The sequence below is a fragment of the Leiobunum rupestre genome, chromosome 4, assembly GCF_980474605.1.
Source record: "Leiobunum rupestre chromosome 4, qqLeiRupe1.1.hap1, whole genome shotgun sequence".
NCBI classification, from domain to species: Eukaryota; Metazoa; Arthropoda; class Arachnida; order Opiliones; family Sclerosomatidae; genus Leiobunum; species Leiobunum rupestre.
The window spans coordinates 68,847,494-68,861,507 of NC_143387.1; the positions used below are offsets into that span (position 1 = coordinate 68,847,494).

The window sequence follows — 14,014 nt, forward strand, 5'->3', positions numbered from 1 at the left end:
TGACCTTGGGGATGGATCACGGTTTTAATACGTAGTGCGCCAGCGCGGTTTTCTCCAAACAATATTATTAAGTTTTGGTTTTGGTTTGAAGCGTCATTTGATGTCTCTTCGCGAGTTCGGATGTCGGCCGGCGTTAGGAATCAGGAGTCTTAAGTTAAGATATAATATATGGACAAACGGTACTTAAATAATTTAAAAAAATTGTAGGCCATTCTTATTTAAGGGGTCAGCGCGATTTCCTATGGCTAAAATTAATACAGCCAAGCGCAGGAGAATCAAAAGTCGGGTCGCTAAAAATTTTAAGACTTTTATTTTAAGCGAATTTCATGCCCAAGATTCAGTATTGTGGACGCCTAGCGGGATTATTCTAACTGTCAACAATTATTGTCTGGAAGTACTACAATTAATATTAATGTATCAGCGTTGGTGTACAGTACAGAGATAGCCATACGGATTTGTTGCTACTGTCAACTTCAGCGAGAAACGTATTGGAATCCGGTCATTTAACGAAAGTTAGTCGACTGTAGATAAGAACCTTCGTAGTGTAATGAGTCAGTGTACCATTTTTGACATGGAAGGCCAACTGATCAGCTCGTAGCCAGTTTCCCGGAAAAATGCAAAAATAAAATTTTGTCCGTCTTCGAGTTAACGTTGTTTTTCGCACTTTACTCAAGAAATAATAAACCATTTCTTATGGGAACTTTATTTAAATCTCATTATTTATACGTAATTAAGTATTTTTTAAGTAAAAATTATCATTATCGTAATTAATTTACTTGCAGTTTTTTTTTTAGAGTCACACGGTATGGTGTCGGCAATTTACTTGCAGTGGCATAGTAATTAACATTTAACCGTTAAGCCTTTGCTTCGTAGGGAAAATTAGCCCGTAGAACCCGATCATATATTCTAGGTTAAAAATAACGTATGTTGTAGTACCAGAAAGAATTTTGTGGAAAGTGAAATTTAGTTTAAAGTTAATTTTGTTTTATCTCTTCCATAAGTTTTTTTTACCCAGCTGATTTTTTACAGAGTTAAAAAAAATAATCATTTAATTTTGATTTAGGTGTATCCATCTAGCATTGTATAAATAATTTTGCTAATTTTAATTACAGTAATGAAGTATGGTAAATATTTGAATAATTTTTCATAACAATAAACGTTTTGGGCATTCAAACTTAATCCTCTATGTAAAGGCGTCTTAATTATTCAAAAAGCTTAAAGAGTGAGTAGACTGAAATTATTGTTATTTGAGAATCAGCAGTGTACGAGCCATACCGTTGTAAGGTAGTACAGCCAGAACAGGACTGGTGTTGGGAGTTTGAAGTTTTTTGTTCCCACTATTTTACCTTAGGTAATAAAACTTAAGTAGGTCCTGGAATTAGTGAGGGAGAGCGGTTATCGGCGGACTGAAACACCGATCGGTTTGGTGTGAGACGAACAGACTCTAACGCTTTTTCGAATTTTCTCTATTTTTACTAAGCCTAACGGAAAACAAGTCCCTTTTGAAAAAAGGTTTATCACGAGATACAAATTTTAAAACGTCTTTTCTCGAGCTACAGCAATTCGTATCTAACAATAAAAAATAAAACTCTTCTTTACGAAACACGTACAGTTTTCACGCGCTGCATTCTATTATATTCTACACTTATATTTATATTTACAAATGCTACAAATAAACGTTTATACTACAATTTTACTATATTACTATTTGTTTTCTAATGACTTCACGATTTCAATTTTCTAATGATACTATATTTTTTATTTTACACTCCCGCCCGAAATGCAACTAGCATTTCTCAGTTAATTAGATTCTCCTATTTCTAATTTGTATAATAGCTGAATTGGTCTTCTCAAAAGAGAACCATTTGCGGTTCTCACGAGACAAGACCTAGTTTTTCCGTCGCGCCCGATTTGGTTTTCTTTAACTACAGCCATTTTCCACATTTGTTTAGATAATTTGTCATCATGAACTAATATGACGTCGTTCACTTTGAAGCAGGTTTCATTTTTAGTCGGAGGAGTGTGATGGGCGGAGCGTAGCTCCATTAAATATTCAGATTTCCACCGACCGCATAACCGTTCCATAAGAATGAGACGATGACGTTCTCTCTTCAATATCTCTCCTCGAGTTTGCGTTTCGAAATTTATTTTAACCCTTTGCGATGGCAGAGTTGTCAATCGTTTCCCTATCAGTAGATGAGCTGGGGTTAGAGGTTCTGGTTCCCCCGCATCTGAAGATATATAGGTCAAAGGTCTTGAATTAATAACAGCTTCTACTTCCGCTAGTACTGTTTGCATCTCTAATGTGGTTTTGCCTAGTCCTTTTTTGAGCGTAGTTTTGGTCGAACGTATTAATCGTTCGAAAAAGCCGCCCCACCAAGTGATTCCAGGTGATTCTGTGGTTAGCGCAATAATTTTCTACCTCCGGTTTGTTTATGTTTTTAAAGATTATTTGAAGTTCAGAATCCGCTTTTACGAAACTCTTAGCATTGTCCGAGATTACTAAACTTGGAAGTCCTCTCTTGGCCACGAATCGACGTAAGGCCAGTAAAAAATCTCTGGTTGATTGAGTTTGGACCAGTTCTAAATGTACCGCTCTGACAGCGGAACACGTAAAGAGACAAACGTATGACTTTTCCAAGTCCTTGTCATTATTTCTGCCTTTTATGAACAATGGCCCACAAAAATCAATTCCTACGACAGTAAAAGCCTCCGAGATACGGCTTCGGCCCGCTGGAAGAGGAGCGAATGGCATTTCGCGTGGTTTTGACTGATATTTTTTACATGTTGTACAATCGTTTACAACCTTTTTTACCAGTTGCTTACCGGCGGGAATCCAGTACCTCGTACGTAATTGCGTGAAGGTAGCTTGAACACCTCCGTGAATGACCCGTTTGTGGCATTCTTCGGCTATAAGATAAGCTAGTCTTTGGTCCTTGTTGAGAATTGCGGGATGCTTCTCCTCGTAGCTCAGTTCGGACTGTTCCAACCTACCACCTACGCGAATTAACCCATCAGGTCCTAACTTTGGTGTCAGCGATAGAATTTTTGAATTTGAAGGAATTTTATCGTTAATTTTTAGAGCTCGACTTTCAGCCGGATACTCCTTGAGCTGAGCAGATTCTACCCATAGTTTTTCGGCGTTGTTTAGTTCGTTTGCGGTTAAAGGACCACGTAATTTTTCTTTCTTCTTCCATTTGTTAACGACTCGTAACAACATTGCAGAAATTCGCAGCGGTTTTCTCCAGGTACTAAATTTGTTTAAGTCGATTAAACATTGAAGGTCTACAGTTTCTACTACTTGGATAGCCAATACGATTGTTTTGCGTTTCTCCAGTTCCAAGACTTCTCGCGGAATTTTTTCCACCGGATTTTTCGGCCAATTTTCTTGACCCATTACCAGCCACGTCGGACCAGAGAACCAGGCGTCTCCTTCGATCAATTTCTTGACTTCGATTCCTCTTGACAGGAGATCAGCTGGGTTTTGACTGCCGGGGCAATGCGACCAACTTTGCGGATCCGATACGCGTTCTATTTCGGTGACTCTGTTTGAGACGAAAGGAAGCCAGGTTTTGGGGTTATCTTTGATCCAATGAAGCGCTATAGTTGAGTCACTCCACATGATGTTAATGATTAGATTTCCTTTAACGAAAACGCTTTTGATGTGGTTGACGAGTTGGGCTCCAATCAGACACGCTAACAATTCCAATCGAGGAAGTGATAATTCGGGTTGCCTCTTCTTCAATGGCGCAACCTTGGCCTTTGCAGTAACGAATGATACTCCAGTTTTACCGCTTTCTGTTTCGTACCTGACGTAAATTACGGCTCCGTACGCTTTGATACTGCTGTCACAGAAAACGTGTAGTTGTTGGGATTTGATTTTATCTTGATAGTAGTACCTCGGTAATTTCAGCTCCTTTAGATCCTTCATCTCGTTACTCCATTTTTCAAACTCGTTTACTATGTCGACTGGGAGATCTTCATCCCAAGTTTTCTCTAGAGCCCACAGTTTTTGAAACAGGATCTTCGCCCGTATGGTATACGGTGCAAGAATTCCGATTGGGTCGAATATTTGCGCGACCGTACTAAGGATGAAACGTTTACTTCGTTTGGGATTTTTCAAAGTGTCCAGGATATTACTGAGATCGAAAGTAATGACGTCTTGGTTGTTTTCCCATTGCAGTCCCAATACTTTAAGAGAAGCGTTTGATTCGCCAGAATTTTCTTCCATTGTAAAGTTTTCGTCATCTTTCCATTTTTTCCCCAATGTTTTTGAGTTTGATTTCCACTTTCTAAGATGCATTCCTGCCTCCTTCATAATTTGATTGGCGCCTGAAGACATTTCATAGGCTTTATCGTCATCGTCATTTCCGGATACCCAGTCGTCCACGTACATATCGTTAGATAGGGATATGACTTCTTCTTTAGTTTGATCGTATTTTTTTAAATGTAGTTTTATTGTAGCTGCCTAAAGGAATGGTGAACTTGTAACTCCGAACGCGGCCCTTGATACTCGAAACACCTGAAACTGATCTCTTTTGAATTTACCACCTTCTTCAATGACCCATAGGAATCTCAGACAATCTCGATCTTCCTTCTTTAATTCCACCTGCAGGAAGGCTTTCTCGAGGTCTGATATTACGGCTATGGCGTGTTTTCGAAAGTGTAACCATAATTTAAGCAGCTCAGGATTTAAATTTGGACCAGATGCCAGGCAGTCATTTAGGGACGGTTCTCCAACGGCGTGGGCTGACGCGTCGTACACGATTCGAAGTTTGGTTGTGCTACTTGATTCTCTTTTGACTCATTGGTGTGGAAGATAAAACGTTCCTGGAGTGTCTGGAGTCTCTACGATTTCAATGATTCCAGTGTCCTTTTGTTAAATAATGATACTTTTGTAGGTTTCATAATATTCTCTATTTGCTTCAAATTGTTTGATTAAACTTCCCATTCGCTTTGTTGCTACGCTTAAGTTGTTCTTTAGAGTTGATTTTTCGAAGAGTTAAGGTAGTTTAACCTGATAACGTTCGCCTTGAAAGGTGGCATTGTTTTCAAACTCTTCAATAATTTTATTGTTTGTCGGAACTTGGTCCTCGTTTGAATCGATACCTAGCGACTCCAGCTCCCAAAACCTTTTGATCGTATCCGATATCAATCTTTCTTCAACACTGACTCGTAGCACTTGCACCACTTCATAATTCCCAATTCCAGTTTGATTTACGTTGATGGGTCCCTGTAGAGTCCAGCCTAGTTTTGTTTCCTGCGCCACTAACGAAGGGCTTAACCTTTGCATATTGCTAGTTACGAATTCCCAGTAGAAATCGCTTCCAATGAGAACGTCTACCTTGTAAGCACCTTTTGGACCATGTCCAAATTCATCCGCCAATTGATAATTGTTAGCTTCCACAAATTTCTTCATTGCTTCACAGCTCACATTGGCGACCGCTTGACAAATATAAGGTACCTCAATAGCCACTACTTCGATTTTGGTTCCCTTTTGATTGACGTTTTCCAATGTCAACAATACTTTTCTTCTTCGAGATGACTCAGGTGTCTCGTTCCCAAAATTGTTTATAGCTATTGAGGCAATTCCTACACTGAGAGAAATTTGTCTAGTTGAATTTACAGGAAATCCTGGCAACTGGAGTAGCCAGGATTGTACTGTATATTTGAAGTATTATCCTGTAAAATTGCGTTATCGATTATATCTGATAATTTTTACAGGACAACCTCTTGTAATTTCCAATAAAACAAAATTGTAATTTTAGCACTAAAAGCTGTTTTTTTAACCAAATATAAAGCTGCAAATTCTACAGGACGGTGATATTATATTTCACCGAAAACATCTGGTGGTTTTTATAGGAAAACATCTCGTAATTTCCACTAAACTGAAATTACAATTTTAGCACTAAAAGCTGTTTCTTTGACCAAATATAAAGCTGCAAATTCTACAGGACGGTGTTAGTATATTTCACGGCATTACGATTTTTTGAAACCCAACAGATGGCGGTAATATGGGGACAATATTAAACAAGTTAATAGAGTGAGTATTATCACAATATAACACAGCGCATGCTTGTACAAAATTTTAACTAGGAAATGCTTACTACAAATACGCTGAGGTTCGTCTAAATTCAAGGTAACTGGTTTATTTGCATTGTCATTAGGAATCTTCTTCAAAATTGTCGGTTCCCATTTCCGTCGAAGTTTTTCATTTTAAGGAAATTTGTGAAACAAACTTTAGTTAAAGCAGCGTCAGTTTGCTTTTTAGTCGACAAGCAATTTTTGATCAAATGAAATAAGCACACTCACTTGTCACTGACAGGACACTGGACTTTCTCCAATAAATTTCGCAAATGTCCCATATCTTTTCAAAATCTTAAGGGATTCATTGGACATTTGTACGATAACTTTTCGATAAACTGGGAACCTTTTTTTTCTATAAAACCAAAAATATTAAACAATTATTTACCGAAATAATGAGGAAGTACCGAGTTGATAGTTTTGTCAGTCTATCCTCTCTGTGAGTCTGTGCTAAAGAGAGAGGGATGGCGGCCCGGGGAGGCTGTGTTGGAGGGTGGGAATAAAAAAACTCGAGTTTAACAGAACTCTTACTTGACTTACGACTCCTATCTTTATGCCTATAATTATTAATAATTTTATTTTGTAAAAAAAAAGGTTCCCAGTTTATCGAAAAGGTTATCAGACAAATGTTCAATGACCCCCTAAGATTTTGAATAGTTATCAGACTAGTCCAATGCTTTTGCCCTGTGTTTATTTCAAACCCTGCAGCCAAGTAAGGTCACTAGGTCTGTGTTGCCGACTTAATGCTGGAAACCACGGAATCAGGAACTAAAATAAGGATTTTTTTGAACTGCTTTAAAAATAAAACTGATAACGGGTGAGCTGCTATATAAAATCTACAGTCTGTTGAATCCCGTTGTTTAACTTAGGACCGAAAGGTAATCTGATACTTTTTCTGATATTTTTCGGTATTCTTGACGTCACAAACATAAGTTTATTTAACAATTGCGAATGAAAACTAGGGCTACGCCCTCTTTTAGCGGCAGGCGCAAATAGTAAAAGGTGGCGTTTAAGCAGACGTTACTGACAATACAAGTTTTAAACCCATGCGGAAATTTATGGAAATATATTTTTTCCCTTTGAAGTTACTTTCTTTAGTATTACATTACATCACAGAACAGTAAAGACTTTCAGAATGAAATATTTTCGACTCTAGCAGAAGCTACACACGTAAGAAGTGGCGAAAAAACGAATATTCGTGATTCCGACAGGTGCTTGTAACACTATAATAACATAAAGTATGAAGTCGCTTTTTTATTCACTATCGAAACGAGTCTACACTCTTAAAAAGGTTGGGTTAAAATTCAACCCAAACCTGGGTTCAAATTTACCCAGCCCAAAATTTGGGTTGTTTAGAATTAACCCATGAAAGGTTAAAAATGAAACTCGATTTTGGGTTGAAACTTTATTAAACCCAGCTTAGGTTGAAATCTATCCCACCTTGGGTTGCAAACTCCCCACCTTGGGTTGAAAAATACCCCACTATGGGTTGAAAGCTACCCCACCTTGGGTTGAAAACTACCCCACCATGGGTTGAAAACTACCCCACCTTGGGTTGAAAACTACCCCAGTTTGCCTTGAATTTTAATCGCGTGTTTGGCCGTGCAGCTAGGTAGGAAAATTTTAGACTTGAAAATTTTAGTCTGCCTGTATTAGACAAAATGAATGTCCCCCTTAGATATGAAATGTTTAGAGGATCCATGAATCGATTATAGGAATAAAATATAAACGGAGGACACACATGGATTATTATTTCTCAAGGTAAAATCCGTCTTGAGCTTTCAACCCGCGGGTCTTTAACAAACGAAATTTAATGAAACCAATTTTCTTATATATATCGTTTCGTAAAAAACCTACAAAGTTATCAATTGTTAAAAATAAAAATATTTTTTTTTAACAATTGATAACGTTGTATGTTTTTTACGAAACGATATATATATAAGAAAATTTGTTTCGTGCAAGTTAGTTTGACTAAACTCACGGGTCGAAAACTCAACACAGTTTCTACCTTGAGAAATGTGTGTCCTCTGTTTAAATTCTACTCCTATATTTATCTATGTTCAAAATTCATATCTAAGAGGGATATTTATTGTTTCATATATTGGCAGAAGAAATCGTCAGATCCTAAAATTTTCCTACCTAGATGCACGGCCAAAGACGCGATTAAAATTCAACCTAAGATGTAGTAATTTTCCAACTAAGATGGGTTAGCTTACAACCCAAGGTGGGGTCGATTTCAACCCATGCTGGAGTAGTTTTAAATTCAAGCTGAGGTTAATAAAACTTCAACCTAAAATCAAGTTGCATTTTTAACCTTTCATGGGTTAATTCTAAACAACCCAAATTTGGGCTGGGTAAATACGGACCCAGGTATGGGTTGAATTTTAACCCATTTTGGGTTGAAAACAACCCAACCTTTTTAAGAGTGTGGGGTGGCTGAGTGGTTAGCACTTTCACCTCGCAGCCGGGTTCGATCCCAGCTTGTGGCACTGGGTGAAAATCCGGAACCAAAGTGCACTCCTTCTGCGTAGAGTTTGCAAGTTCTCTCCCCACTGGTTTAAGGGGTTTTCCATCTAGATCTTCGGTTTCCCCTTTCCATAAAAACTTGCCGAGGTTAACGGTATAGTAGTAAGTGTAGGGAGCTGACGGTTAGCTCGCGTGGCTTGAAGGGCCTGCCACCACCCTCCTTCGCAATATAACCCGGCCACTGGTCAAAAGGCCTTAAAGTTGCTAGATGACTTATAGGCCTGTAGTGGTGCCTATAGGGTATTAGCTTAGCTAATTATTAACTCCTTCAAAACCCGTGCTACGATTACCAGGAGTCAAAGCTATATCGCCACTGCACTTAATAAATTAATGCTTGTTTTTTAGTCTTCCAACCTGTAAAACTGAATTAATGTAATTTACTGGAATATGTAGAATCGAGAGCACTGTTTTTGGGAAATGAACACTCTTGTAATTTTTTCAGGTTCTAAGATACAATAAAAACCGGTATTAATTTCAGTTTCACAACCTGTAAAATAATCTTACTGGAATTCACTGCAATATTTACTGAAGCTTCCGGTGTTTTGAATAAACGGGCGGACCTGTGAATGTTACAGGTTCCATATACAAACCTAAAACCCGTAATAAATACAGTTCGAAAACCTGCTAAACAATCTTACTGTAATCCACTGCAATATATACTGAAGCTTCCAGTGTTTTGAATAAACGAGCGCACCTGTGATTTTTACATGACTAAAACCCGTAATAAATACAGTTTGACAACCTGTAAAGCAATCTTACTGGAATTTTCTGCAATATGTACCGAAGAAACCAGTGTTTCGTAAAAACATGTAACTCCTCCTATTCTTTCATGTTAACACTACAGAAAAACTGTACATTTTACAGCACTTTCCTGAATAAATAGTTTACAAGACGTTTCTGTATTATTTCCTTTTAAAACTACGAATTTTTCTCTCAGTGTATCACTGGCAGATTGAGTTGACGCGACACGCTTTCCTGGACAAAGGTGGCTTCACTCCCTCCATCCAGCAAGCATCTTACGCGCGACACCTTGTTTGAAAGGTTGTCTCGGGGGTTTCTAGCGATTGCTTGCCCTGTCTGTAGAAATACAGTTTGATTTACCGTAACTGAGGCGCATGTTTTGTTTTCTGTGCTGAAATTCTCGTCGGTACGTTTTAGTTTTTCTTCTGATTTTGGTTTCGATTTCGGTGCCCCTTTGTTGGCGTTGCTTGATGGACATACGGCCATATTGTGGTTTTTGTGACAAATTCGACACGATCTAAATTTTGAAGGACAAACCCTCGCGTTGTGATTTCTTTTTAGGCAATTAAAACATCTTCGATCCTTGCTGATTTTTTCTCGTTTCGTGTCAATGGAATGCGCGCAGCAATTTGATGACCCGTGAGTGTCCACTTCGCAAAAAATGCAATACGTATTTCCTTGAAGAAGCTGCTGATTTACCCGCGTTGAGAGGGCTGCCGCGGAACTCGAATAAGGGTTTTCGATGGCGCTTTGAAAATCTGGTTTTGGAGGTTTTACGGGGTGTTTGCTTTCACATTTCTCCTTTTCGATTTCTCCGCCTAGAAGACTGCATCTTTCGCGGCTTTCTACTTCTTTGCGCAGAAACGCTACGAGCGTATCGGAATTCCATTCAGCGTCCGATGTACGCGTACGGCTAAATTCTAATCTCACTTCGTCGGGTATAGCACGCGAGACAGCCGGGCACAAGCATGAGCTACTATTTCCAGTATCACAACCTAGCACTTTTAAGCTACGGATGTGATATTCGCGCGACAAAAGCAAATTACGCAACTATTTTAAATCTCTAACTTTCGTAACTGGGTCTAATTTTAACATTAACTTTTGATGGTGCAGTATCAGTTGATCTGTTCGGCCGTAGGTATCTTTCAACAATTTAACAGCTTCGTCGTAAGAGCCATCAGAAACGTCAGCTTCATAACTCGATAATAAATTTTTAGCTTCACCTGATAGATATGATATCAAATAGTTAAAGTTTTCTACTTTAGGAAGGTTGGTTTTATCAACCGCCGCTTGATATCTGCTCCAAAACCCGTTGAATTTCAGAATGTCTCCATCAAAGATTGGCATTTTGAGTTCGGGAAGCTTGGTCACCGAAGGTACTTGACAGATGGTCATATTTTGACCCATACTAGCTGTTGCGATTTTATTATTTGGATCGTGAACTTGGCTAGCGTTGATAGCTCACGTTGCTGCCTCCTTTATTCTCCGGTTAGCTCTTGATTTGGCGATGGTGATTGTATCCACGTACTCGTCGGCGGCTTTTGACTCTCGTTGGAGTTCCGTTAGAATGAGCGTTTGATCTTGAACTTGTTCTTCCAACGATGTCAGCGTTGGCTCTTTTCTGATCAGTATATTAAGCTGATCTTCGACATCAGCGACGTCCGAGTTAACATTATTGAGTAGATCCTCTATTTCCTTGATTACTTTATTTATTTGAGAATGAACTGTTTCTCTTTGTAGCTTAAGGCGTTGTAACTCCATCGGCTCACGTCGGTTTGGATTATCCCCCTCCGACTCAAAATCTTCTATGATAGCTGTTTCTCTAACTACTCTGCTCGAAGTCGTCTCCTCCGAATTTTGAGGTTGATTTCGTTTTGTTGGACTTCTTTTCTTTGGCATTTTGTTGATTGATTTCTTTCACTTCAATCAGTTGTCTCACACTGCGAACTAGTTATCGCGACGTTTGATCATCCCGGGTTTCGGCACCAAATGTTGGGAGTTTGAAGTTTTTTGTTCCCACTATTTTACCTTAGGTAATAAAACTTAAGTAGGTCCTGGAATTAGTGAGGGAGAGCGGTTATCGGCGGACTGAAACACCGATCGGTTTGGTGTGAGACGAACAGACTCTAACGCTTTTTCGAATTTTCTCTATTTTTACTAAGCCTAACGGAAAACAAGTCCCTTTTGAAAAAAGGTTTATCACGAGATACAAATTTTAAAACGTCTTTTCTCGAGCTACAGCAATTCGTATCTAACAATAAAAAATAAAACTCTTCTTTACGAAACACGTACTGTTTTCACGCGCTGCATTCTATTATATTCTACACTTATATTTATATTTAACAAGTTGGCAAGCCAAAATATACCTCTCCTCGGAAGTATGGTCCCTAGTGGCATTAATTTCTCGATACGACCCCCAAAGATATCTCCGCAATTCAGAGTTATTTATGAAAAACGTATTCTCGGTTCAAACCCTGCCCGGTATAAAATTTTAATTTTAATTTAAATAATTGAGACGAAACAATCGAGTTTAATTTATTCAGAATATTATAAATTAAGTAGTTACAACAACGAGTTAGATTCACTAAAACAATGCACAATTGAATTTAACCCTTTTTACAGTACATGTTTATAAGTTGAATATAATACTAAGCAAATTTTAATGAAAGAAACATCTACAGATGGTATTTGTATTTTTCTCGCTTACGAAATACTTACCGCATCTTTAACGCTCATTTTATTTCAACTTCCAGTTGACGTTGTGACACATACCGCATGAAAAAGACCAATGCCGTCCAATTTCCAATATCATATAATGACTCGCACACCCAAGAAATCATTGACTGCGTTAGAATTCGTAGATATCCAAATATCCACACCAAATATATTTACAAGAAGCAAAAACCTTACCATCAACAAAGCACAGAGAGCCACTTGACTAACCGCCAGCTCTTAAAGCAATTAACGTTAAATTATCTCCTTTGAATTAACACAACTATATATAGGTCGTTAATAATACCCGTAAATAAATAACAAAAAAAACTAACAAAGTGGACCACCCACAGGGTCTACCCTTTAACCCTCTAATCTCGGCTGACTACGCTAAAACAAGATTTAACCTTTAAAAAAAACCAGATTAGGCCTTCATAAATTCATTAATAAAAAAAGACTTTATTGCCTATTATCTAAGCAGCTATCGGTGGTTCTGTGGTAGAGCGCTCGACTGCCAAGCCGAATGGTCTGGGTTCGAAACCTGGGTGGCGCATTTGTTTTTAATCAATAGAGAAACGCTAAATTAGAATTTCTTCGATGCAATAATTTCAATTTCAATTCTATTTCAATTAAACCAAAATTTCGTACTCTATTAAATACGCTTCCGATAAAGCTGAAGGTCTAATTTTCAATAAGGCGTAACAAGTGTCGGTGGTTCTGTGGTAGAACGTCCGCCTGTCAATCAGGAGGTCTCGGGTTCAAATCCCGCCCGATGCGATCGCAAATTGATACTAAGACGAATACCGTGTACAACTGGTGGAAACCCTGCCATTGGACGTTGAGAGGTAGCATTACACTCAGCACTCGGTCCGTCCCAAAGTCATTAAGAAGAAGTTGGAGAGAAAACGCCCATATAAACACAACAGACTCAACATGCATAACCATCAGAACACAAACACAACAAATGCAACACTCACAACCTACGCATAACCATTACAAAAACGTAATACACCAAGCCGTCACGACGGTGAGCGAAAAAACACCATCCAAACCAAACCGCAAATGCATCCGTTAACGCTCACCGTCACACGGTGGTTTTGCCAACCCTTTGAGAAACTGCGTACGCAGTGATTACACTTTGCACCGAAAATGCGAACGCGTTCGCAGGCCTGACAGACCCACAGACCCACAGACCCACAGACAGACACGGTGGTTGTATAACCCCTCCTAGGGGACTTTGTCCCCTCGGAGAGGTAAAAATGCTACAAATAAACGTTGTACTACAATTTTACTATATTACTATTTGTTTTCTAATGACTTCACGATTTCAATTTTCTAATGATACTATATATATTTTTTATTTTACAACTGAAGACCCACTATTCAAGTACTGTTGATAAATGTGCTTACTTACACTAAGCGCGTAGAATTTGTTTTTAGGTTTTTAATATAACATATTCATATTAATTGCCTTTGTGGCTATTTTTATTTACAATGTCTGTGTACTGTAACCCCATTCTATTTATATTGCCTTGTGGCTATAAATTACACTTTGCCTCGGTGAAAATAAATTACACATGGTTGGTTTTTTATTTGAAAGCTCGGCAGAGTTGGAAAACTCTTGATACATGATTGAGATAAAAGTAAACGGTTAAAAGCTCTTCACAAATCATGCTATGCTACCCATAATCATTATCGTATCAAAGGTCTGTTTTTGATTGAAAGTTTTACCAAAATTAGCATATTTCACTTCCTTACTAGAACCAGTTATACACCTATTATCTTGTTATCTAAGTCTTAATGGGAAATTAAAACTCGATTTGACGTAACCAATTATCATCATTATTTCAAAATGTTAAGTAAAATATTTAAAATAATATTCAATATTTTAAATTACATTCAATAATATTAAAATGTCTGTTCAAAATATATTTAAAAATAAAACCTATTT

General features: G+C 38.1%; 1 protein-coding gene across 1 annotated transcript; it reads right to left on the bottom strand.

Annotated features, from left to right (window-relative positions):
• Positions 1-1,800: 1,800 nt before the first annotated feature.
• On the bottom strand, positions 1,801-10,758 carry LOC149948840 (uncharacterized). The gene is made up of 6 exons (XM_090171165.1): positions 10,451-10,758; positions 9,712-10,360; positions 5,058-5,494; positions 4,523-4,796; positions 2,477-4,468; positions 1,801-2,418 (listed from the first exon to the last, which is right to left on the bottom strand). Exons 1-6 carry the CDS (start codon positions 10,756-10,758, stop codon positions 1,801-1,803), a joined length of 4,278 nt encoding a protein of 1,425 aa, XP_090027291.1.
• Between the last annotated feature and the right edge of the window lie 3,256 nt (positions 10,759-14,014).

Coding starts and splice junctions, on each gene's coding strand:
- LOC149948840 (XM_090171165.1), bottom strand. CDS start 10,758: ATGGGTCAAAATATGACCATCTGTCAAGTACCTTCGGTGACCAAGCTT. Junction 10,361..10,450: donor CTGATACTGCACCATCAAAA/GTTAATGTTAAA, acceptor TCACATCCGTAG/CTTAAAAGTGCTAGGTTGTG. Junction 4,797..5,057: donor AACAATAAAATTATTGAAGA/GTTTGAAAACAA, acceptor ATGAGTCAAAAG/AGAATCAAGTAGCACAACCA.